Here is a 24635-nt window from a genome sequence, read left to right as displayed (position 1 = left end):
ACACGTGGAGTTGTGTCATTGAGTTCAGCATGTTTCTGGTTTACGCAAAGCTTTTGGGGGAAAGTTAAATAGTTTTACAAAGCGGAATGGTTTATCGACTTACGATGTCATAAAAACTTGTCCACCAGGAAAATTTCGATCGAAGTACAGGTAAACAAATCAGAGTGTCATCCGTTTCTTGTTTATTTTGAGGGTAAATTAGGTGTTTTATTCTCAACCGAATGAAATACTTTTGTAATCATCTTTTGCCTTAATTTGTTAACAGAATTTACTCGAATCCGAGGACAATAATGTTTTCATCAGCTGGTTGTAGAGGAGGAGTTTTGTCAGTGTTCGATTGGTACTAACGTCATATTGTGGCTGCATCATTTTGTTTGAGTAAATATTTATTTAATATACATATTTTTCAGTAAAGTTTTACCTGTCGTATGTCTATGGATTAACTTTTTGTGTATTAAATGTTAATTTGTAGCAATTTAGATCTATTTGAGTAATTACAAGATGTTCTGTTCATATTTTTTGCCCAAAGGGGCTTGTTTCAGTACTTAATTTTTAACCCACAGTATACATGTAATAACACAAGGTATCTTACTCCAAATTACACTTTGTACCCCCTCCCTCAGAAACGCATTCATTTATATACACTTCAATCAGACGAAATGCACTAGCTGTCAAACTCTTTAATACCATTGTCTTCTACGATAAATTTTTACACAACCATACATACATCCATGTGTTTCTTTTTGTTTATCTCTGTAAACAGAGACAAAACTCTGCTTGCTGAGTGGAAAAGTCAACTCAACCATGGAACGGTATGTGCTGATCCCGCACAGAGATTTTGATTGGATAAAAAATCTGTTTCTAAAATTACATCAGATAAACATCTGAATGTTTTCAGGAAAAATTAGGCATAAACAAGTTCTATTTACTCACTGCAATATTTAAACAATGGAATTGAATTTTTAAAACCACAAATTTTTTGAATTTGCTCTTTGCCCAAGACTATAACATACCATTCTATGGTTGAGTTTGACTTTCCACCCAACAAGCATAGTTTTAACGCTGATTACAGAGGTAAAAGAAAATAGTTAGAGACAAGCATGCCATATATGGTTGTGTAGATGAATTATTGTAGAAGAAATAGGTATAAACAGTTTACCCGTGCATTTCCTCTTAAAGTGTGAAGGAGCACGATTTTCAGGGAGGGGAATGCTCCGTGTAATTCGGAGTTAGATACCTTGTGTTATTATTACACTTTAGGTCAAAAATTTATTACAGAAGCTGCATTAATCAAACTTCAGATCACTACATTAACATGACCATATTTCTCACTTTAGAGACTGCTTTATTAAAGATTAATACTTTGGTTTTTGAATCATTTACGTCAAGGCACCAGTCAGTACAAAACTTATCGAGACAATTAAGTTTTTGTTGAAGTCCTTTTGATGACTTGGACAATAAAACTATATCATCTGCATACATTAGACAATGAAGTAATTTATCGTGTAACTGAATATTATCATCAGTTATATTGTTGAAGTATTCTGGAAGATTATTTATAAAAATTTTGAATAAATTTGGACTTAAATTGTCTCCCTGTTTAACTCCTAACTTGATAGGGAAAGTCTCAGTGACCTGATTGTTTACCTTAATGCATGTTCTACTACAATTGTACATACTCTTAATTACATTGTAAAATTTAGATCCAACACCAATTTCTAGCAGTTTAATTTTGATGCCTTCATGTATTACTGTATCAAATGCTTTTCTAAAGTCAATGAAACATGCATAGAGTGCATATATTACAATCTACCACCCACTGCAACCCCAAGATACCATTGCCCAGCTCTTGCCACGTGGAGGCCTTCTCAATAAGAGCCATAATTTTGAAGAAAAAAATAAATTTAAAGCCAAAGATGAATTATTAAACAATCAAACTAGAAAAAATTTAACACAAAGATAAAGTTTAAAATCATAATAATTTAACCCAAAGACGAAGAATTAAATATGAATTTAAAGAATCTAAGGTTGTATAGTTGGGGATCTTTCTTGACACAATAATTGATTAAGCCCAGATTACCTAATAAGAAAAAAAAAACGAATCAATAAAAAATAAGTCTATAAGAAAAAGAAAACGTCATGGTATTTTTTGCAAATTTTCACGAAGCTTAACTTGAATTTTTTAAAAATTATTAAAAGAAAGAAAACTTGAATTTAAAAAAAAAAACATGAAAAGAAAAGAAAACGAAAAAAATCATAAAAAAGACATGGTTAATAAAATTAAATCTCAGCTGGATCGAGAATATTCTATTTATAAATACAAAATTTCTATGAATGATTATGAAGTGAAAATAAACTTTATTTACAAATACGACTTTCGAATAAGGAGAACCTGAAATGCAAGAATTTCACATATTAATACATGATTAAACGTTAAAACTAATAATATATACAAAATTCTTCTGATAATTAATACTATTTACAACAACTGTTATGTACATTATTTTTCAGATTCCCATGCATAACGCAATGTCGCGACACGGCGACGTAGGGCCTGAATGTTCCCGGAAGAGGATTACTAATTGTCAGGAAATAGAATCAAATTTGGACGGTCGAATCCTACCCCAAAATGGGGCATCTCGACAAGGAGATACGGCGTGCGTATGTGTGTGTGTTAGTGTGTTAGTGTGTTCGTTACCTTGTGGGCAAGATTGACAGAGAACCATTGTACTAACCTTTATCAGCGTTTACATACTTATGTGGCAGTATAAAAGGACGAAGCCTATTAATTTTCAAGTCCATTGGTGAAATAGTTCTTCAGATATCAAAGATATTTCGTTAGGAAATTATCAAATTTTTTTTAATTAAACATGCTTACATGTACTTGTATATTTTTTCAGAAGAGTGCTCTTTCAACACTGCATGTCAATATAAACAGTATATGCCTCAAGTAAGTTTTAATCTAGATATTTCAAATTTAAAGGAGATCAAGTTGTTTAGCTTTATTGCAATTTTGCTTTGAAATGTAGTTATGTTGAATGATTGAATGACTCATCTTGAGAGAGATGTCGAGAAATGTGTGATATGTGCTGCAGGTTTTTGAAACTGTTTAATAAATCAAGGCTGTTTCTAATGATTTGAAACCACTTGTAGATTCAAAATGCATTTATATTCATTATTATAATCATTTAATAAAATTATACCTAATTATCATAAATGATAGTCTCTGTGCTATTTCTGTTAAAACAGATTTCTATCTGATAAAATCATAGATATGAAACTCTGAAGAATATTCGTCCTACTCCTTTAAAATGTATAATCTCCTCATTACAGATTTTGAAGAATCCTCAATTCAAATCCAGACTGCGGCAGCCCTATACCATGTAGCTGTTGGACTCGTATGGGATAACAATAATCAAAGTCATGATATCCACGCATGGATTTTATCTCATCTTGATTAAATGTAGAGAAATCATATACAGTCTATTTTGTGATAGAAACTGAAAGAAAGAGGGCTTTACATTGTCCTTTTGAATTTGCTAGGACAATTTTTTTATGAACTTTAGAATAACGCTCATGTACATAGTTTTGTTGAAAGATAAAGTACACTTATTAATAATGATTAGGCCATTCCAATTTTTTTTTTATGTTTAGTGTCTGCGTGTGCCTTGGTTTTTGACACCCCATGTCAGAAAAAAAAAACAAACAGAATTAGGAGTTCGAAACTTGGTTATTCAGGTCAAATTTTTTGATTTCCAGCAATATCTCTGAATATTTGTATAATACATGTATTTCATTATTAGAATAGTTTTAGTATTTAATGCCTTGATTTTGCTAAAGAAAATAACTTTCTTTATGAAAAACAGAGAAATGAAATCATATCTTTTGAGTTATGTGATTTTTATTACTATAAAATATGTGTTTTATTATCTTTTTTGTACCTGTGTGTTTTTACGAATAGGTAGCTAGGTTTTTGAAAGATGGGTGGACACTAAACAGAAAAAAAACTTGGAATGGCCTTGGCTTCAACTAAATATTAAAGTTTAAATTTGCCATGGATATTTTAATTTTACAAATTTGAGCAAGATGTTTGCAGACTGACATATTTCTTGAACACATTATACATGATATATTACAACTATTTGAAATACAATGTAAATACATATTGTACTTACTTTATTATATGTAATGTCTTTGCATATACGATTTGCATGTATACTCAGAAAAATCAAATGAATGGTTTTTTTTTTCAAAATTGTTACAATAAGAGCTATTTAAAGGGAAAGAAAAAAAATTGACATGATATTCAAACTTGTATTTTTATTGCAGATTGTAAAAATTCATGAAATAATCATAATAAATTTGTACATGTATGTAAAATTGTTTTAAATTGAGAATACCTGACTCTCTTTAGCACGTGATCCTTGGAATGTCATGTGCTTTAAATATGAATGTGATTTACCCACATTTTAAAATTGAGCCCTAGATCTAGCTGCCAGGTCTGTTGAAGAAATTTTAGGGTGATGAAGGAAGAGGGCCGGAATTAACTGAAAACTTATGTTTTGACAAACCAAAACAATGTTCATATTAATTAGGCCATCTAAATTTAATTCTCTGGTTCTCAGGCCAATTTTTTTCCAAAACAGATGCGGGAGGGCGGCATTTTATTTATTATTTTATTGGCAGAAAAGTAGATGAGGGAGGTATTTTTTTAATTTGAATTTTCAAATTTTCTTTAACATAAAGATAATTTTTTTTTTAATCACAGACATACTTTACATTTCTGGCCAAAATTTCTGCTCTAACCATTGCTTATCAGCGTGTAAACATCGTAGGTAATGTCCTCGATTGTATTTTCAAACGAAGTGGCCAAAATCTCATTGCAAATGTCTACCGGAAGTGATATTTGAATACTAAAATACGAAACAAAAGAAGTCGGATTTTTTTTTCCGGATTGGTCTTCGCAATACCAACTTTTTATTTTATTAAAAATACAATAAAATTAGCAATGCGGCTACCTCAAACTGGATGCGCGCGGGCCTGAGAACCAGAATTTCAATTTTATATGGCCTTAGTGGGGGACATGAAAACTGTATAGATAAGCTTATTGTATTGTGTGATGAGTATATATTGTATCCATTTGATTTAATTATTGAGGGGTACACGGTAACACCACAATCCACATATGGTTTCTTTGATGTCTGCTTCATAAATTGCTAAACATTATACAGTGATCCATTGATAAGTGAATCAAAGAATCTAATTTCACTAAATTTGTAATTTTTTTTCATACACACAGTTTTTTAGGGGAGAGGGAGAGTTGGAGATTGTTGTACAATGATCATACAAAAAGATATTGAGGAATTCCTTGTTTTCTGCTGAATGCAATTTTTTTACTTATTGTCGGACTGATTGATAAAGATACTATGTTATTTTTCCTTGTTTTTTTTCTTCAATCATAAAAATAGTTTGACTATATTCAAAATGAAGATGCTTAAGAAAGAGTAGGATACCTGCTTAATTTTTTTCATGAGGAATATATGCCAGATATTTTGTCTACAGTACTTCTGAGACCTTTCTCTCAATTGAATTATATATTTCCCCAGCTATACAATCACTGAGATTTCATATACAGTGTATGTATAAGTAATGAAAATAAACATAGGATGTATAAAATCTAAATTTATACCCCATCCAAAGGAGAGAGGGAATACAGTTTTACTCGTGTGTGCCAGTCCGTCTGTCTGTCCAAAACAAATTTTTGGTTGCAGTTTTCTCAGCAACTACTCATCACAGATGCTTGAAAGTTTAGCACATTCTTTGCTGATGCATGCCTTTTGGTGGTATTTCATTTTTCTATGAATCGGATGTCAACTTCCTATTGGTCTGTGCATCTGCCTGTAACTGTAACTTCAGTTTATTGATATAATATTGCATATTCACATCAGAGCAGGGGTTTGATTGGTAAGCATTGGCTCACAGACTTCTTGTTAGATGTGCATGAAATAGAAACAGGGAAGTCGGATTGTATTGTTACAAAAATATACACAAGTGATGGATGAAATATCATATCAACAAAATGAAGTCCTAAACAAAGTAAAGGTTTTCATTACATGTACATGTGTACGTGTATTTGGATTCTTGTATCATATCTGGTAAACTAAAATTTTTTTTTTATGTTTTAATAAATGTTAATGATGAAATTTATTATAAGATAACCAGGTATCAAATCAGAGACTTTGCATCACTTGTCAGAAGCTGTAACTTTTGAAGTACCTTCAATGTCAATACACAGTCTAAATCTTGTATAGCTTTTAATGTCCCAAAAATTGTAAATAGTATTGTTAACCTTATTTTAATAATTTTAAAAGTTAACAGAATTTTACACACACAGTGCACAAGACACAGACAATTTTTTTGTATGATTAAATTATTCTTTAAAAATTACTGTTTAAATAAATTTATATAATTATTTACTTTGAAGTTGCAATTTTGATATTGATATACACATGTATGCAACATATTTTTAAATCATTCTATAATATTACACATAGTTAATTAATTAAAACATATATTTAAAATTGTCTCAATAAAATATCTAAAACATTATATAAAATAAATATTATTTTTTAAGTATATTGGTCTATTTACAGATGTTTTATGAGCTTTTATTCATTCAATACTTCTCAATATTCTCAGTTGGATCCGCCCGCGTTAGTGGTATAGATAAAAAAGAAACTAATTTTTAAAAAATCATCAAAAAAAAAAAATGTAAATGAGTGTTTTTATGCTTAAACCTTCTTTTGTTTTGATTTTCACAAATATTTTATGCTTAAATTGTAAAAGATGATAAATGGCATCGAAACATAAACACTCTATCTCCGCACGTTTTTTATAAAAAAAAAATAAACAAATTTTAAATTCAATGCCTCGGACCTCATATTCTGGGTTACACTCGTTCACTGGAACTCGTGAAGAGGTAACGGAATCTCGCTTGGCTTGTGGAGGTTCCGGGATGTTTCAATTCAGCTTCTCTTTTATCTTATATAATTCCTTATAAATTTGTGGACCAGAGCGGCCGCCATGGTTGGGGAGTGGAGATGTTACCCAACCTGTATGGAATACAACCAAGGCAGTCAAGATTCAGCTTTCCACTCTTTATTAAATAAAACAATCTATTTGTAATCTTTATGATTACAATAAATAATTTTACACAAAATACTAAACAATTTACTAAACATTATTAGTCTTAATATAAAAAAAAGTTATCTGTAAATAAATTAATCCATGTGAAAACTTTTAATAATTTAACAAAAACCGCGCAAGTTTAGAAATTTATCTCACCTGTATGAAATACAACCAAGGCAGTCAAGATTCAGCTTTCCACTGAAATCTTGTCTATCCTGGCCGTTCATTTCATACCAGGTTTACGTCTGTAGATTTCCATATCCATATTTGTAACTCGTTCGAAAGAAGAAAGGGCTCTAAGAGCAAAAATCCGCCTCAAGTTAGAAATAATTGAAACATTCTGAAATAATACCTTAAGGTTTGTAAATGATGAAACAATTTATATTATAGCGTTATCTTTTCTAGTTTTCTTCCTTTTGTCGTTTAAATATGGCATTGTTTTCTGAATAAATGATATGACGTCGACGTTATTATACCTATAACGTCATGGGTTGACGTTACCATAAATCTGGAGGTCGCACATTTAGCATTGATTTAAATAGGGTTTTTATTAAAATTTATTTTAAAGTAGCAATTAGAATCGTAAAATATAATTTTTACGAAAATTAACACACGTACATAAAAGGAATAGAATCGATCCAACAGGACTCTAATTTTAAAAATTGGGAAACATTACTGTGAGTTTTCAAGACGTTTTGCAAGTGCAATACTTCCTTTGTTTTTCTAAAAATGAGAAATGTTTTTTTTTTACAATTAGGAGATCATTTACTTCAAAATGGATGTAATTTATTGTACAAAATTATTCTTCATCATTCGCATTTTCACTTTCGCTTTCATCTACGGTCAGTGGCTTTGGAATATCCTGTGCATCAAGTAGGTATTTGCTCCAATCTCGAACGATCTCAAAAGTACTCTCACTAAAACGTCCGATCCCAAGATACCATATAAGGGAAGTAACATGGCAACAGGTCCCAACAACACGGGTACCTACTTTACATTGACAGTACCAGCTAACAACTTGAACTTCACTATACTGCACCCAAACTTTGTAGCCTTTCGACGACACATGCCTTGACTGTATTTTGGCGCAAAGTAGGTCTGGTTCGTGGTTGCATACCAGAACGTCAAAACTTCCGTCACTGTCCAAGTGCTCTCTTGTGTAGCAGGGTGCAAGCTTTAACTGGTACACACCAACTGTTAGATTTCGAATATCCTCTTCACTTAATTTCGGAAAGTCAGGCACAGAAGAGGCAGTGATTTTTTTCCCATTTGCATGATCGTTTGTCTAGACCCTCAGACTTGATTCTCTCATGAAGGACATTTTGCTGTTTGGAGAGATATAGCATTTTATATCCCAGTTGATCTTCCTTTTCAGAGTCCTTTGTGTTAATTTCTGGCCAGTACTTATTCATCAAGGCACAAACGATTTTTACGTAATCAGCAATATATGGTATCTGACTGTTTGGAAGAACCCGGTCAAGATATTTCCATTGTTTTATGCGGCCATTTACAGACTCGACGATCCATCGAATTTTCGTGACGAGTCTTGTAGTGTTGCTCTCTTCCACTGGCAATTGAGATTCACCTCTCTGGATAAATGACGGCATTTCGGTTCTTACACCAAGTTCATCCAATAATTCAACAGAGTCTCTAAAACCTCGATCAACGATAAGGACATCATCTTCATAAATCCACTGTTTAAAATCTTCAATATCGTTTCCAATTATGTGTTTCATAATTTGAGCATCACTATTTTTGCCATCACTGAAGTAGGGGCCAATCATACTAAGGATATATCCAGTCGTAGAAACAAAAACCATTGGTTTTACCAGTGGACGGTGTTTATGTAAACTGTAGCATTTGCGCTGGAATTTGAACTGTAAACTCTTCTGTATGTAGATGTAAGTTCCGTCGGCTACTAATATGGCTGGAAACTTGCCTTCTCCAAATAATGATTGCGCTATTGGTCTTGTATGCGATGATATAATATCTTCTCTGCTTATATGCCCAAAACCCAGATGTGATGGCACAAAATGTTGTGAAAGATATTTCCGCGCTGATGCAATGGCACGACGGATTGAGTCTCTGCCTAAATTGAATAATGTGCAGAGAATTTTATTTGGCATTCCTGTCTTTAGTTTAGTGAGAAATATGCCAATACACGTGCGGACACTGCGTGTACTCGAATCTCTCAGACTTCCTCCAACTTCTGAACAAAGTTCATCTAAGTTCTTTTTTGTTATCCCAGTCAAAGTTAAGATGTCTGAATCTGATAAAGACTTTACACTGTCAAAATCGATGCGTTTTTCACTTCCCCTTACAGCAATTTCTCGAATCTCTGTTATAAGTTCCATTAGATCTGAGCGATTAAAATCAGATGTGGTTCGAGACTGGGAAATCTGTTCTGCTGCATGAGCGTGGAAAAGATTTTCGGATAGATGACCTGGGCAACATCTAGCTCCAATGGGCAATACAATAAGTTTTTCCAAAAACAGGTTATATCTAGCATTTTTAGGTACGACGACTAGCTTTGGACCACGACGCTTGCAAACAGCACACTGAGAATGACTCCCTTCCACTGAAGGTATTGGGAGTGTGATGCTTGGAGGTGACTTTGGTATTTTCTTAGCTTTCTTGGTGGATGGTATGTACTCTGTGTCTAGATCTGTGTCCGGAATACGGTTCTGTTTAGCAAAGTCCTTTTGTGAATCCCCAGCAGCTGCATGGATTTCTCGGGAACAGCGGAGTCGACATTTATTACAGATGACACTCCCAGTAGAAAATATCTTGGAGGATTCTATTAGGAAACGTTGTTGGAGAAATTTCCGAAGTCCTTTATTTTTGGATCCAGTAAGTGGTCGTCTATCTCGGACCTTTGGTCTAGACGAACATAGGACACACGAGTAGAACCTTGGTGAGGACATTCTGAAAGAAAAAAAAATATTTATTTTTAAATAGTGTTCATATTAAATTGGGAAACATATTAAATGACTAAAAAAAAAATCCTTTTCCCTAATACAATATCAATTTAATTTAATTATTAATGCATTAAATTGCAACTTGTATTAGATAAATAAAGTAAATGTTATACTTCCTAAAATAGGGACATTTAAACAAAAAACTATGAAACAGAAAAAATCTTTATGTAAAAAAAAAATTAAAAAAAAATTGAATAGCCCGAACCGGATTCGAACTCAAGCCTCCCTATCCCTTCAGAAGAGGCGTCCGTGCAAATAATCGATGGTAACCATCGACGCTTACAATTATAATGTGTAAAACTTGAACAGTAAAAAAAAAAAAAAAAACATTCCCTCGTATGTTTGAGTAGCATACGACACATCTATTTTGTCTGAAATTTAGTTTCATTCCATTCTGTCTTAAAATATCATATTTTCTCATGAAATGTGATATCTAACGTTAAGTTGTCTGAATCAGTGAATGCTTTGAAAATGCAAGTTAGGCCTGTAGATATCGAATACGCAACCTTTACCGGTTAAAATGGAATTAAAGTCTAATAAAGAATTCTATCCCAGAAAATTTAAGATTTTAGATTGTAATCATATATTAAGATATATATATAAATATATATAACTCATATTATTGTCTAAATATGCCATTTTTTTCTAACACGGACATTTATGTTAGACCTATTGCATTTCTTTCCGATTTTACAGAATGTAAACAAAGCTTGTGACATCGGCCTACTGTTATACTGAATTCTTAAAATATTTTTTTAAAAAAAAATAATGAAGACAAACCTGATCCCCTTCTGATTTCTGTTGTCCAGATATTTTCTCAGGTCATGTTGAGGCAATTCTTGGATCTTTTGTGGTCAACATGTTACTAATGACGCACTTGCGTAAAATCTGTCTGTCATGTACAGTACGTTTCTAAATTTCGGCCGATTTTTATATTCAGGAATATATTCACAAAATATATTGTTTACGGTTATAGTTATTATACGCCGTTCATGCTGTGAATTTAACACGATTACCGGTACAATTAATATCCGATACGTTTTTTTCCCATGCACATTCATGTATCACTTGTGTGTGTCCCGTACTTTTATACGGAAGAAAGAAAGGTCGGAATATCTTAGATGCTGAATACTGACAAGAATAAAAAAAAAAAACCAAACAATAAAATACACTATTGAACTGATTTTTTCTTTTATCTTATCTATTTTCATTAGTTTTTTATCTTGTAAAAGTGATAAAAAGGCTTCAATCTTCTCTACTTTCTTAATGTCTGAACGATTCTCATCCGGAATCTAAAATTTATATTTTCATAGCTTTGTTTCTTTAAAAAAATTACACCCCTCCACAAGCATGTGCCAAAAAGATATTTTGCTATAAAACAATTGAAGTTTTGAAGAACAACATATGCAAAGAAGGATTTGGCACATGACTGTGGAGGTTATGAATTTCTAAAAAATGTTCCAGGAAAAATGACTTTTTAAGCCATTTTCAGCAAACGAGACGTTTCTATGACAATGAAGTGACGTCATAAAACGTGCAATTTCTATAATTTAGCATATTTTCTTGAAGTACTAACACAGATGAATTTTTAAGACATAACAAAAGTTGTAGTGTAACTTTTAATTTTCTAGGAAACATTGAGGCTAATCTAGGCTCTTAATGCCCTTAATTACTTCGTTGCAATAATTACTTATTATTTTGATTTGAATTTTAATTACTAGTATTCTGACCTTGGGTACTTTTTAAACTTTTAATGCACTTTTAAAATAATTGCCGATCTTTTGCATAATCTTTAAATATTGTTTTCCGTAGTTAATTTATCCAAATATTTGACCTCTGGTCACTTCAATGTTATTGGTCGCTCCTTCCTCCTAACCAGATGCCTTTCCTAATAAACGATTCATTTCTTGGAACTAGCCGGGTTAAAGTTCAATTCTTATTTGTTTACATATCTTACTGCTTCTGTATGATCGCGCCCACGTGTGCTATCTCCGCCACGTTAATTACGCTGAGCTGACCAGTACAAGTTTATCGCATATGTTTTTAATTTTAGTGCAATTTCTGTTATGATAAATTCCCCCTTCTGTCGAAAATCTTGTCCCCAAGATTTGTTTAAAGAGTTTATGATTTGGAATAATTTGACTTGCTGTAAAATCTACCTAGAACCGAAAGTTCAATAATTCTATTTATTTGATATTTTTGCGCCGACTTAAACTTTAATTACAAATTTATTAAAAATTACCTTTCAGATGGCTTTTACAAAGGAAATACCTAAACATATTTTACTGCATATTATATAATTTGAATTCAAACACAAAGGTACATGTATATAATTAAATACACTTTCTAACAAAATTACAATAGATGAAAACACAAAACGAAAAACACTATGTACAATTTTCTTGGTTGCTTTTTTCTCTGGGCAGTGGTGGCATTTTGTTTTGCAGAAAAACACAGTAGTGACGAAAAAAATGTTACAAAGCTCGATTCACAAAAACAAAATTAATGCTTTGACAATTCATGGAACATAATCATTCTCATTGTATGGATTAAGACACTTTTCACAAAAATATCATTTGGTTGTTACATGTAAATGTATTCTCTGTTCACATTTGACAAAAATAATTTCCATAGTGCCGCATGATAAACACTTTTATTACAAGACATTATCCCTGTAAAATACATACATATAGTCCTATATTTGACGCATACTCGATCTTTCTGCTTTGAAAAAAAATCTTTAAAAGTTAAGTCATTATTTTTTTATGAAAGGATAAATGATTCTCGAGCTATTCGGAAGAATGTAAAATATCTAGGTACATAACCTTCCACTACGATCATTTTCCCTTCAAAATATATATTTCTCTCCAAACCCCTTGTTTGGTAGACTATTATAAAGTCCCGACTTAACTTTTAACATCCATAATGGTATAAGGGTTTCCCTTTGCTATAATTAAAGGCCCTTAAAATTCCCATTTATTGGATTTATTTCTGTGAAACTTGTTTAACGTACACAAATGGTCAACGGGGTCCCCTTATATGGTTCAAGACCCATCCCATTAGATTTATTCTCTTGATTTGTATCATACATTCAACCTGACGAGTACTTTTTATTTTGCAAGCATTTTTTTTTATATTTCTTCATAAGCGTCAACAATTGTTATATCAGGTAAATTATAAAACATTGCCCATGTAAAAAAATAATTTCAACAACATGACAATATTCTAAAAACCATCGTCGTAAAAAAAAATCTTGCATAACAAAGGTAGGCATTTTTAAAAATATATATATAATTTCCTACCTGTACTGTCATTTTTTTCAAAGTCTTATTCATAGGACACAAAAAACTGTCCAACAACTGGATAATGCTCTTAGAATCGGAAACAAGGGCTTCGGCACGGAACCACTGTAGTTATCCAAATGTATAATATTTTTGTGTTTCTGGTCACCCAAGGACGGGTTGGTAGTAGTTACCATGTCCTGTTTGCACAATTAGTATTCCGTTAATTTGTTTTTAGTTCGTTTCGTCTGTTTTATTATCACGGTCGGCAAAGGTTTGTCAAAACGTGTTAGTCCTATAACTGCTCCTACCCAGAGAGTGTTAATATTTTGTAGGTCTCTTGGCCTCGTAGATCGTTTGACGGCTCTGGTCAAAGTCTCGCCTACTCGAGTCCTCTGTCCGAAAATCCAGCGGGATCGTGCACTAATCCTCGTCTGGTGGGTTGACTTAGAGAACTGTCAAAGGCTTTCCCTCTTTCTGAATCTGACCCCATTTCTCCACCATATTTTATAAAAAAAAAAAACAATTTAAATTCAATTTTTCGGATTTCATATTCTGGGTTACACTCGTTCACTGGAACTCGTGAAGAGGTAACGGAATCTCGCTTGGCTTGTGGAGGTTCCGGGATGTTTCAATTCAGCTTCTCTTTTATCTTATATAATTCCTTGTAAATTTGTGGACCAGAGCGGCCGCCATGGTTGGGGAGTGGAGATGTTACCCAACCTGTATGAAATACAACCAAGGCAGTCAAGATTCAGCTTTCCACTCTTTATTAAATAAAACAATCTATTTGTAATCTTTATGATTACAATAAATAATTTTACACAAAATACTAAACAATTTACTAAACATTATTAGTCTTAATATAAAAAAAAAGTTATCTGTAAATAAATTAAGCCATGTGAAAACTTCTAATAATTTAACAAAAACCGCGCAAGTTTAGAAATTTATCTCACCTGTATGAAATACAACCAAGGCAGTCAAGATTCAGCTTTCCACTGAAATCTTGTCTATCCTGGCCGTTCATTTCATACCAGGTTTACGTCTGTAGATTTCCATATCCATATTTGTAACTCGTTCGAAATTTGCAATAATTACTTATTATTTTGATTTGAATTTTAATTACTAGTATTCTGACCTTGGGTACTTTTTAAACTTTTAATGCACTTTTAAAATAATTGCCGATCTTTTGCATAATCTTTAAATATTGTTTTCCGTAGTTAATTTATCCAAATATTTGACCTCTGGTCACTTCAATGTTATTGGTCGCTCCTTCCTCCTAACCAGATGCCTTTCCTAATAAACGATTCATTTCTTGGAACTAGCCGGGTTAAAGTTCAATTCTTATTTGTTTACATATCTTACTGCTTCTGTATGATCGCGCCCACGTGTGCTATCTCCGCCACGTTAATTACGCTGAGCTGACCAGTACAAGTTTATCGCATATGTTTTTAATTTTAGTGCAATTTCTGTTATGATACGTTTTACATGATGCATGTTGTAATATTGCAGTTCATTTAAGGTAAATAAACACTTATTATTAAAGAAAATATTCTTTTTTAGAATAAAATATGTTGCTTACAATACGTATACAGTCAGTTTCAAATGACAATGACTGTGAAGCGATCGCTAGACGAAAATTGATGCGGTGCTTCTGCATCAGCTGCCATTGTTTACGTTAGCTACGTTAGCTACGCCATCCATGATGGCGGCTAATAACCTTGAAAGGGTCTATTGATTACCAAACTCCACGGAATTTGGGATGCACGTTAAATTGAAAGTGTGTGTGTTTGGGGGGGGGGGGGGGGGACGGTTTCCGACGCCTGTGCCACAATTTCAAATAAACTGTCGGTGTACATTGTTATTTTTCATTACGAAAAAAAAATCCGTATTGCCTGGAACTGTGAAATATACTAATTAGGTTGGTAAATAATTAAAATTACTGAGACTTGTACATGTAGCATGCGTGGTATGTTTCTACTTGCTATAAGGGAAACTGCCCAATTACGTATGCATATTATGACTGCCACCCCATTCCCAACTAAAATGCTATTCAATTTGATTTTTGTTAAAAATAGACACCCCCACCCCCTATAATTTTGTAAAAGAAATAAATAGAGCTGAAAAACAATTTAATACCTTTTATTAAACTTTACTACCCCAAATTGGGTATCAATGTTATACCCCTCCACCAACCAAGACGCGTTGCCCTTTGCATTTTGTAAAAAAAAATTGGATCTACAACAACACTCCACTCCTTATTTTGTCAAAAAGTCAAAAGTAAGGAAATTGATCCTTATGTTGCGGGTTTGAATCCCTTTGTGGGACGTGAAGACTGATCCTTCGAATGAGACCGTGTAAACCAAGGGCCAATGTCCCAATAGATGCTGGTACAAAAGGATCTCGCACTGCTCAATGGTCGACAGTGCCTATTATGAGAAAAAATGGGCAACTCTTCACAGGCAAGCCTTCATATGAGCAAAATATTCATGAGAGGGACATTAAAGAAGATACTTTGTACTATCAATCTTTGACATGTTTAACGTCCCTCTAGAGAATTTGTCTCTCATGAGATATTTTCATTACCAGAGATGTTCCTGCCGCGAGGGGATGCTCCGCTTAGCGGTGCCCTTGTTGTCTCTCTTTCAATATTACAGAATGTACATACACTATTTTCTGACAGCTTGACTTTATGGAGAAAGGAGTTGGTAGCAATATAATTCATCAGTAATCGATATTGAAAATAAATTATTGTTATGCCCCGCCATGAATATGGCTGGGGCATATAGTGTTTGTCATGTCCGTCTTTCCGTCCTTCCGTCACACTTTGCATTTAACTCTGTTCAAAGCTCATTTTCAAAGAAACTTTACAAGATAATTATTTTCATCAAACTTCATAGGCTGATAGATATTGATGAGAGCTGAGCAACTGCATCACCATTCTTTGACTTTGACCTTTCTTTTGACCTTGACCTCACTTTTCTTAAATTAGTGTTAAACTCAGTTTTAAAGATCTATACCATTGATTCAAGATATTTTTATCAAATTTCATATGTTGATACAGTGTACATACTGATGAGAGCTATTCAATTGCATCAATATTTTTGACTTTTCCTTTGACCTCACTCTACCTAAATTAGTTTCAAACTTTAAATGCTAATAGATACTGATGAGAGCTTTTCATTTGCATCAACATTTTGATATTGATCTTTCATTTGACCTTGGCCTCACTTTTAACAAATTGTGATTAAGTTAGTTTTAAAGAAACCATTCATTATATTATTTTTTCAAGTTTCATATGCTGATACATAATGATGAGAGCTTTCAACTGCATTGACATCTTTGACATTGGTCCTTCCTTTGACCTAAGACCTCATTTTTCTTCAATTGGTGTTAAAACTTCATATGCTGATGCATACTGATGTAACCAGTTCAACTGCATCACTTTTCAAGATATTCTGAAATTTCAAACAGTTACACAAATTCAAATTTTCATCTTGCATTACTGATATACCCTTGGCGGGGCATTCATGTCCTATGTACATATTTCTAGTTGTCTCTTTTGTGAATGATGATGCATTTACAAAGAAGAATTTCCATTCTTTTTCAGAGATTGACTCATCTAGTAAAGTTTCCCACTGAAAATTCTTTTTATGGGCCCAGATCTGAGGTGCATGTTGCTTTTGCTGTCTGATGGCAACTTTAACCTCTGCCTTAACTTTTGAACCATGAGAGAGACTTCATATTTAATATGCATACTCCAATGATTAACTTCTTTCAAAAGACACCAATGTCAATGACTTGTGACCTTGACTGTGACCTATATGCTAAAATAGCTAACTGTATACAGGAAAATTTTCCCTCCGTTTAAGTTTCCCCCCTTTCGCCCCAGTCTTGCGTGGGCGAATTTAAAATGGGGCGAATTCATAGTAAACTGTATATCTTAAACATAAATATTTTTGGGCGAATTTAAAATGGGCCAAATTTGTTTTCAGTTGTGAAAGGGCAAAAATAATAGGGGCGAAAATAACCCTGTATACAGTAGTTGAACTTTCGCTTTACCTTTTAAATCATTAAAGATAGAGACATCATATTTTGGATGCCTTCTCCACTAATTAAGCTCTTTTGAATGACACCAAGGTCAATTACCTTGTGACCTCTACTCTGACTTAAATGCTACAAATACCATTTTGATCTTTCGCAATACATTTTGTGACCTTGACTGTGACCTACACGCTAAAAATAACTTTTTCGAATTTGTTGTCACCGTGCGCAAAGTGTTTCACAAACAAATCTTGTTTTGAAGTAGTTATAATATTTGAATTTTTGTAGAATTTTATGTTACATATACATAGAAAAGCCAAAAAAATATATTTAAAATTAAATCATTTTTATTTCAGTACGTTGTGATAGAGGGAAGATAGAATTTAAAAAATGGACATGGCTCTATATTACTGCATTAGAGATCAATCCAGGTTTACTCATAATTTGAAGAAAAATAGTCAAGCATCATTTGGAGCTACGTATGTCACCGCCTTAACAATATGCCGGCTTATATAACCAACCAAGCACAGTGACCAGTTGTACCTATGATGTTGGAAGAGATCCTGAAAAACCTTCCAGTACACTCATCACTACCTGAAAAGAAATAAAAATTCAAATGACTTGTATCAACACTTTTGTACTTCATCTGGCTTGTATTTTCAGTTATCATTAGCCTTTAGCTTCCTTCAAACAAAAATGCATAAGTACTAACTTGCAGGTGTAAAATGTTTGAAGCAGTTTGCTTGTCCCAGAGGAAATTCTCTACCATGCCAATCAGCAGTGGCATGAGCAGTTGATTGATGTCACAGTTCCACCGGCAAAGTATTTGTAGCTGAATGGTGCCATATAAAACACTTTTAACAAGAACCTGGAAACATCCTAGAAGTGAGCATCTACAAGAAATTAAGTGAATGCTTTCTTAAATGTTAACAATGTTATAAAATGCTTGTCAGTACATCCTATATAAATACAACAAATTACACATGTAACAACCAAATACACAAAAATTAAACTTCCTTTAATTTGTTCTTGATGTTTATTTATAGTGTATTAAAATAAGCATCCAATATTTGTCTTGTTATACTGAAGGATTGTTAAGAAAATGTCGTTTGTTGAAACAAATGTGCAAACAAGTTACATTCTGCACAGTTAGCAATTTTTGTGGAGAACCTATCAACATATATTTTCAATCGCTGGGATGTAATGTTAGGCAGAGAGTAGGAGAATTATACTTGTTAACAAATAATTTTTACCGATCAAATTTCAAATTGATAATTTAATAAGAAAGCAATATGACAAAAACTTGCATTATGGTCCATTGATTTTATCACCATGGTGTGTGAGCTTTTGTGATACTGAATTAGTAAGTTTGAAATATTGAAGTAAAGAAAAGAAAATTTTCCTGTACCTGATTTAAAATGAGTCCCAGCATCAACTACTTGGAAGTTGCCACACTCTTCATGATTATAAGAATTATTGGATATGCCTCAGTAACAGATCTATACTGGTACATGTAAATGAATGACACATTCAGTCGAAGCATTGTCCCTTTTTCAGTACCTCCTGGATCCCTGTAAAATATATGATGACAAAAGTAGATAAACTGTTCAATCATTGAATGATGTATGTCCTATGGACCCAGTGTGGGCCTGTTGGGAGACACGTACCATTTGATTGTTCTAGTCATGTGTCTGTCTCTTAATTGTAAGAGAACTAGTATTTGGGAAGGGGGTCATAAGGCTTTACAGTTAATATATTGATTGTACATGTGTGTTGTTTAACGTCCTACAGTTAAAATTGAAAATGAGTATATACATCCCTGTGTATATGAAAGAAGTAATGTTGGACGTCTTTATTTCTGGATTATTATTTAACAAATTAAAGAAGAACATTCTATCAGGATTATGTTTAATCGACGAAGTAATCAACCCTGTATTCCCGTGATTGATCAATTTGGTTACATATGCATTTCCTATATGTTTTATTGACTGCATTCTAAGACAATATCTCGACCTTATGATCAGCTGTCCCGTGAACTAAATCCAGGCACAAAGCAACAAAGGGGAGAGGGAGGGCGCCTTGTCCCAATCTAATTAAAATTAGATCTTTGATCCGCTCCAGTTTGATCGCTACTAGCGATCAAACTGAGCGGATCAAAGATCTAATTTTAATTAGATTGGCCTTGCCCCCCTTTTTTTCCCAAACAATACCTCTACTATTGAGCACAGGTACTTGGGTCGTGGTTTATAAATATTTATAATGTACCTTATTGATATGTAAAAAAAGAACATGTACTTTTATTTATCAATAAGGTACATTATAAATATTTATAAACCACGACCCAAGTACCTGTGCTACTGAGGATGTGCATTGAATAGTTTGTTGCCCCCCACCCCACTTCTTACCACAGTATAGAATAAAGGTATAGTGATATCATAGAAATGTAGTATTTTATGCAATAAAATTTGGAACTTTAAGGAATATTTGGTCTTGAAAAAAGTTGGCCACTAACCCACCTCCCCCCCCCCTCCCCCTCCCGAAATAGGATTATCGAGTTTGGTCAACTTTTACTTGTAAATATAAAAAACAAATCTCTCTGGTTGCCCCCCCCCCCTTTCAAAAACGATGCTATTTGCCTGAAATCAATATATGGGACCAATCTTTTGGGGAACGTTTTAGTTTGAAAACACTTACTTTTTTGCTTTAAAATGCTCGTGACCCAGTTGGAATAGCTTGTATATACTGTATGTACGTCATTTACTAAATCAATAACGTTGTTTACCTGTATCAATCAATCCATTTTCTCCTCTTCTTTTCAATAATCAAAAACAAATGAATTGACAAACATTACTTCCTGTTTCGCTCTCGTTTTCAACGGGAGAATTAATTATGTTGTTTTAAGGGTGATTTGAAAAGAGATATCTATTTCATTAAAAGAGTTATCTCTTTAGCTTCGAAAGATATCTCTTTATGAAAATCTATAGAGATATCTCTAGATCTCTAACTATGAGGGATATCTCTTTTAAACTTGTTAAAGAGATATCTCTCTTACTTTACGAGATATCTCTCTAGCTGGAAGAGATATCTCTCTAGCTTATAAAGATATCTCTCTTACAAAAAGAGATATCTCTCTTTCAAAAATAGATATCTCTTTTGTTTAAAGGGATATCTCTATTAGTGAAAAAGATATCTCTATAGGCTAAAGAGATATCTCTATAGGCTAGAGAGATATCTCTCAAATTGAAAGAAAAAATTATTTTTCGAATAAATAGTAAAAGGGCTTGCCATATAAATTGAATAATATAATTTAAAGATAATATCCAGGTCTAACAAGGCTGATACAGGCATAGTTTAAAATGGATGTCTTAAAAGATCTATTAAAATTCTGGTGTGGCTTTCCTCCTACAATGGAGATCTACAATATGTAGTACCTCTTTCATTGAATCAGCTGTTATAACATATCATGGCCTTGAATGAAGTAGCTCTTTATGGTCATTAAGATGTGGCTGAGCCTAAAATAAATAAGCACAATAAGCACCGCTTCTACTGTATTGACAAAAACATAGTGTTTACTGTTATAACATTGTTTATCCTGGAACTTTGTAAAATACATATATAATGCTAAAACATTTATTCAAATAAATTAAATTATTCTGTGTAAATTACATAATTTATTTTTGATTACTATATTTCCAATGGACCACGTATGTACCAGTAACCTTGTAATCATTGTTAGATGATGTTTTGTATAATTTTTTTTTTCATTAAAGACATCTTTATTCCAATTTCTTTTCTGTTTACTTTTAACCTGTTTATTATTATTATGAAATTTCTAAATGACAAATCAAACTATGAATGATAGTTTGCATAATGAAAAATAAATTACAAACCTGATCATATTTCCTGTTTTGATTGTCAGCTAGATTTTCATCCTCTTCATATTGTTTGAGCATTTAACTTCATGAGACAGGCTGGTGCATAGAACTAAAAGTTCAAATTGAATTAAGTTTATTTGAGCAGATAATCAAAAGATATATCATTCATACTAATCTTGTTTTAATATAGTTTTTTTTAAAACTACTATATGTTTGTTAAAATTAATTTAAGCATCCCTAACCCATTTTTTAAATCAAAATTTATATTAACATTTGCTTAAACATTAATCATGTAATTGTTATTACTATACATGTACATACTAGTAAACACTGACTGTACAATACTCAGCTGATACTCACAGGTTCCAGGAAGAACAAGTCCTCTAGCCTCTGTGTATTTTGAGTACACCATTGACTGGGATCAGTCTGTTGGATTTCTGCTTCTCATGGAATGAATTATGATTCACCAGATTTTTTAAAAATAAGGAATGGCAATTGACACCAAATTTCTTCTTCGTACATCACTCAGTCACTGTTTTGTTTCAACGGCAGAGAAAAATGTGTGGAACAAATTTCCCTATTTTCAGAACTGGACGGCAAAATACCACAAACAATGTTCATTGACTGGAATCAGTCTGTTGGATTTCTGCTTCTCATGGAATGAATTATGATTCACCAGATTTTTTAAAAATAAGGAATGGCAATTGACACCAAATTTCTTCTTCGTACATCACTCAGTCACTGTTTTGTTTCAACGGCAGAGAAAAATGTGTGGAACAAATTTCCCTATTTTCAGAACTGGACGGCAAAATACCACAAAGAATGTTCATTGACTGGGATCAGTCTGTTGGATTTCTGCTTCTCATTGAATGAATTATGATTCACCAGATTTTTTAAAAATAAGGAATGGCAATTGACACCAAATTTCTTCTTCGTACATCACTCAGTCACTGTTTTGTTTCAACGGCAGAGAAAAATGTGTGGAACAAATTTCCCTATTTTCAGAACTGGACGGCAAAATACCACATTCTGTTAGTATTATGTCCTTTTTATTCAATCATATCAACTGATTCAAATTAAATACTTCTTCTGACAAGTTGAATTTGTAGTAAAAACGAAGCAGCAAACCAATCTGAAAGTCTTCTGCTGGCAAAAAAAAACATTCCTTTTTTTTCACAGGAAACATAAATGAGTTACACGAAGGGAAATAACTCCTGATAAAATTTAGCACTTCTCTCTTGAAAAACAGCAAATTTACAAGGCTTTATTTTCTTTATTTTAAATAACACACCTCCAATTTTTTGAAGATTAACTTATATATCTATAATCTTTTTACAGGATTAGTTTTGTTGAATTACGTCGCTGCGTTTATGAGTTTCAGCCACATACATTATAAAGGAAATAATAGCAAATGTGACAAAAGTGACTTGCTGGTTTCCATGGAAACAGCAGCATCCCGTCATTTTGCATATACCAGTATACTTGACTAGAAGTATGTATTAATTTGCCAAAGTTTCATTAAAATCGGTGACTATGGCTTTCCATCAAATTTTGGTGCTTAAAGAGAATGGCTCTTAAGGTTTTAAAATAATATGATATTTCAAAGCTTGAAAACCTTAAAGCCTATTGGTCTTGAGCCAGTATATTTTAGACTTGGGATATTGCTTTGTAGAGATCTTTAAAATGTTGCTTATTAAATTCGCTAAAGCTTGACGTCTATAAATATTAATTGAAGATAATATAATTTTTTGAATGTTTATACTGATATCAATAGTAGGAAAACAATGAGATTGGTTAAGATTTATACCATAAACTGTCTATTCCTGAGATGTTACTATACCCTCCATCTGAGGACTACTCCTTGAAATATCTGAGCTACTCCCTAGGACTAATACCTTATGCCGTCGCGTCAAATCTTTTTTTTAGTACATTCCCTTCAGGCAGGAGTAACCAGTAATTATCATGATTATGTTAGCCAATACATTAACATGCCCTGAAACTTATGGAGCAGTCTTATTCTTGTATGACTTTTCATGCCAGAAATTATCCAAGATCCATTTCTATCAAATTATTGTTTAACCATAAATATTCTTTTCAATCTGTACACTAATTTTGTGCCTCCTTTGCACATGAGTTCCAGAATAAAGTGTTTTTACAATTTTATTTGAGAATAAAGAGACTTAGGCCTCAAAATTTATATATGTTATATGGCCTTAAAGCTTGCAAGTGTGCAATTTCCAATTGCCCACTTCCAATTCCAACTCCCAGGGTTTTTTGAAGACTGTTTATGAATACTAATAATATTAACTATTCAATCTATCCAGAAGGCAGAGAATTCAAGGAATATGGTCATAATGAATTTAGCAATATCACACTTGAATTCTTGTCAAACTGATAATTCTCCGAAAAAACTGTCAGTGTTTTTTTTTTATTTTAATGTATTTCTTTTTCTTGGTATTGAGTCAGAAATGCCTTGTTTTAAAAAAATTGTCTTAGTCTGTAACTGCTAATTGTCTTTAACTATATTGTTTAAAAAAACAAGAAATTTACAAATCATAGATGTTAACAACTAAATTGTCTAATCTGCTGTTTTTCTTTCTGTGTGTTGTTTTCTATTGCTTGCTGCTTGTTTTCCTAGTAATAAAATTAAACATTCATGTTAGTGTCATTGTTGATGATGGGCTTGGTGACAATTCACAGTTTTTGGGAATAAAATTCACTGGTCAAGTGGACCAGTGTTTTAGTTAAATTCAATCAGCAATTTCTTTTTCCACCCATTTGGAAAGGGTCCGGTACCACAGGTCAATTTGGAAAATTAATTACCTATTACTGTTTGTTTTATGGAATAAACATTGAATTACTTATTGTTTTTCTATATCAACATCCCTTGTTTTGAAATTTCACACTGTAATTCCAGAAAGGTCCATTTTTTGATCGGCCCCTTGGACACAAAGTTTTATAACAAAACAAATTCAACAAGCATTCTGAGAGTATTGTATAAGCAATACATGTCCCCTACCGGGTTCCCCTTTTTATCAGGATGTCATTTTTTAATGTGCAAAAGTCATGACCAAGGTTAAACTGAAAGATTTTCAATTTGTAAATGCCTTAAAATCTAATAAAATAATATGCATTAAGACGACAATTCACCTCATTTATCCATCGTCTTTTCCTCGCTTCATATTTTTGTCGACAATCGGAAGTTAGCGCATTCGAACCCGATCTTAATTAAGCGATTATGAAAAAAAAAATATTCAAAATGCCATAAT

The 24635-nt window shown here is 32.7% G+C and overlaps 1 protein-coding gene and 2 long non-coding RNA genes across 4 annotated transcripts in view; all 3 read right to left on the bottom strand.

Annotated features, from left to right (window-relative positions):
• Positions 1 to 21966, bottom strand: part of LOC134232832 (uncharacterized) — a 29915-nt gene extending 7949 nt beyond the window's left edge. The window contains exons 1-3 of one of the 2 annotated variants that reach the window (XR_009984862.1): positions 21727 to 21966; positions 21382 to 21475; positions 20923 to 21003 (exon numbers count right to left, since the gene is read on the bottom strand). This is a non-coding gene — a long non-coding RNA (uncharacterized LOC134232832). The remainder of the gene's footprint in view (positions 1 to 20922; positions 21004 to 21381; positions 21476 to 21726) is intronic. The other variant, XR_009984861.1, reaches the window with a different exon arrangement.
• On the bottom strand, positions 8269 to 11149 carry LOC134232831 (uncharacterized). Its single transcript, XM_062714806.1, has 2 exons — positions 10947 to 11149; positions 8269 to 10113 (listed from the first exon to the last, which is right to left on the bottom strand). The coding sequence occupies exon 2, from the start codon at positions 10110 to 10112 to the stop codon at positions 8424 to 8426; it is 1689 nt and encodes a 562-aa protein (XP_062570790.1). The 5' UTR covers position 10113; positions 10947 to 11149; the 3' UTR covers positions 8269 to 8423.
• Positions 18260 to 20328, bottom strand: LOC134232830 (uncharacterized). The gene is made up of 3 exons (XR_009984860.1): positions 20274 to 20328; positions 18900 to 19062; positions 18260 to 18384 (listed from the first exon to the last, which is right to left on the bottom strand). It is a non-coding gene; the product is annotated as an uncharacterized LOC134232830 (long non-coding RNA).
• Positions 21967 to 24635: the final 2669 nt, after the last annotated feature.

Source organism: Saccostrea cucullata, unplaced genomic scaffold (assembly GCF_032062105.1).
Source record: "Saccostrea cucullata isolate Sc308-1 unplaced genomic scaffold, CSIRO_AGI_Scuc_v1 ctg190, whole genome shotgun sequence".
Lineage (NCBI taxonomy): Eukaryota > Metazoa > Mollusca > Bivalvia > Ostreida > Ostreidae > Saccostrea > Saccostrea cuccullata.
The sequence above is the reverse complement of the archived record's forward strand: the minus strand, read 5'-3'. Positions and strand labels throughout refer to the sequence as shown.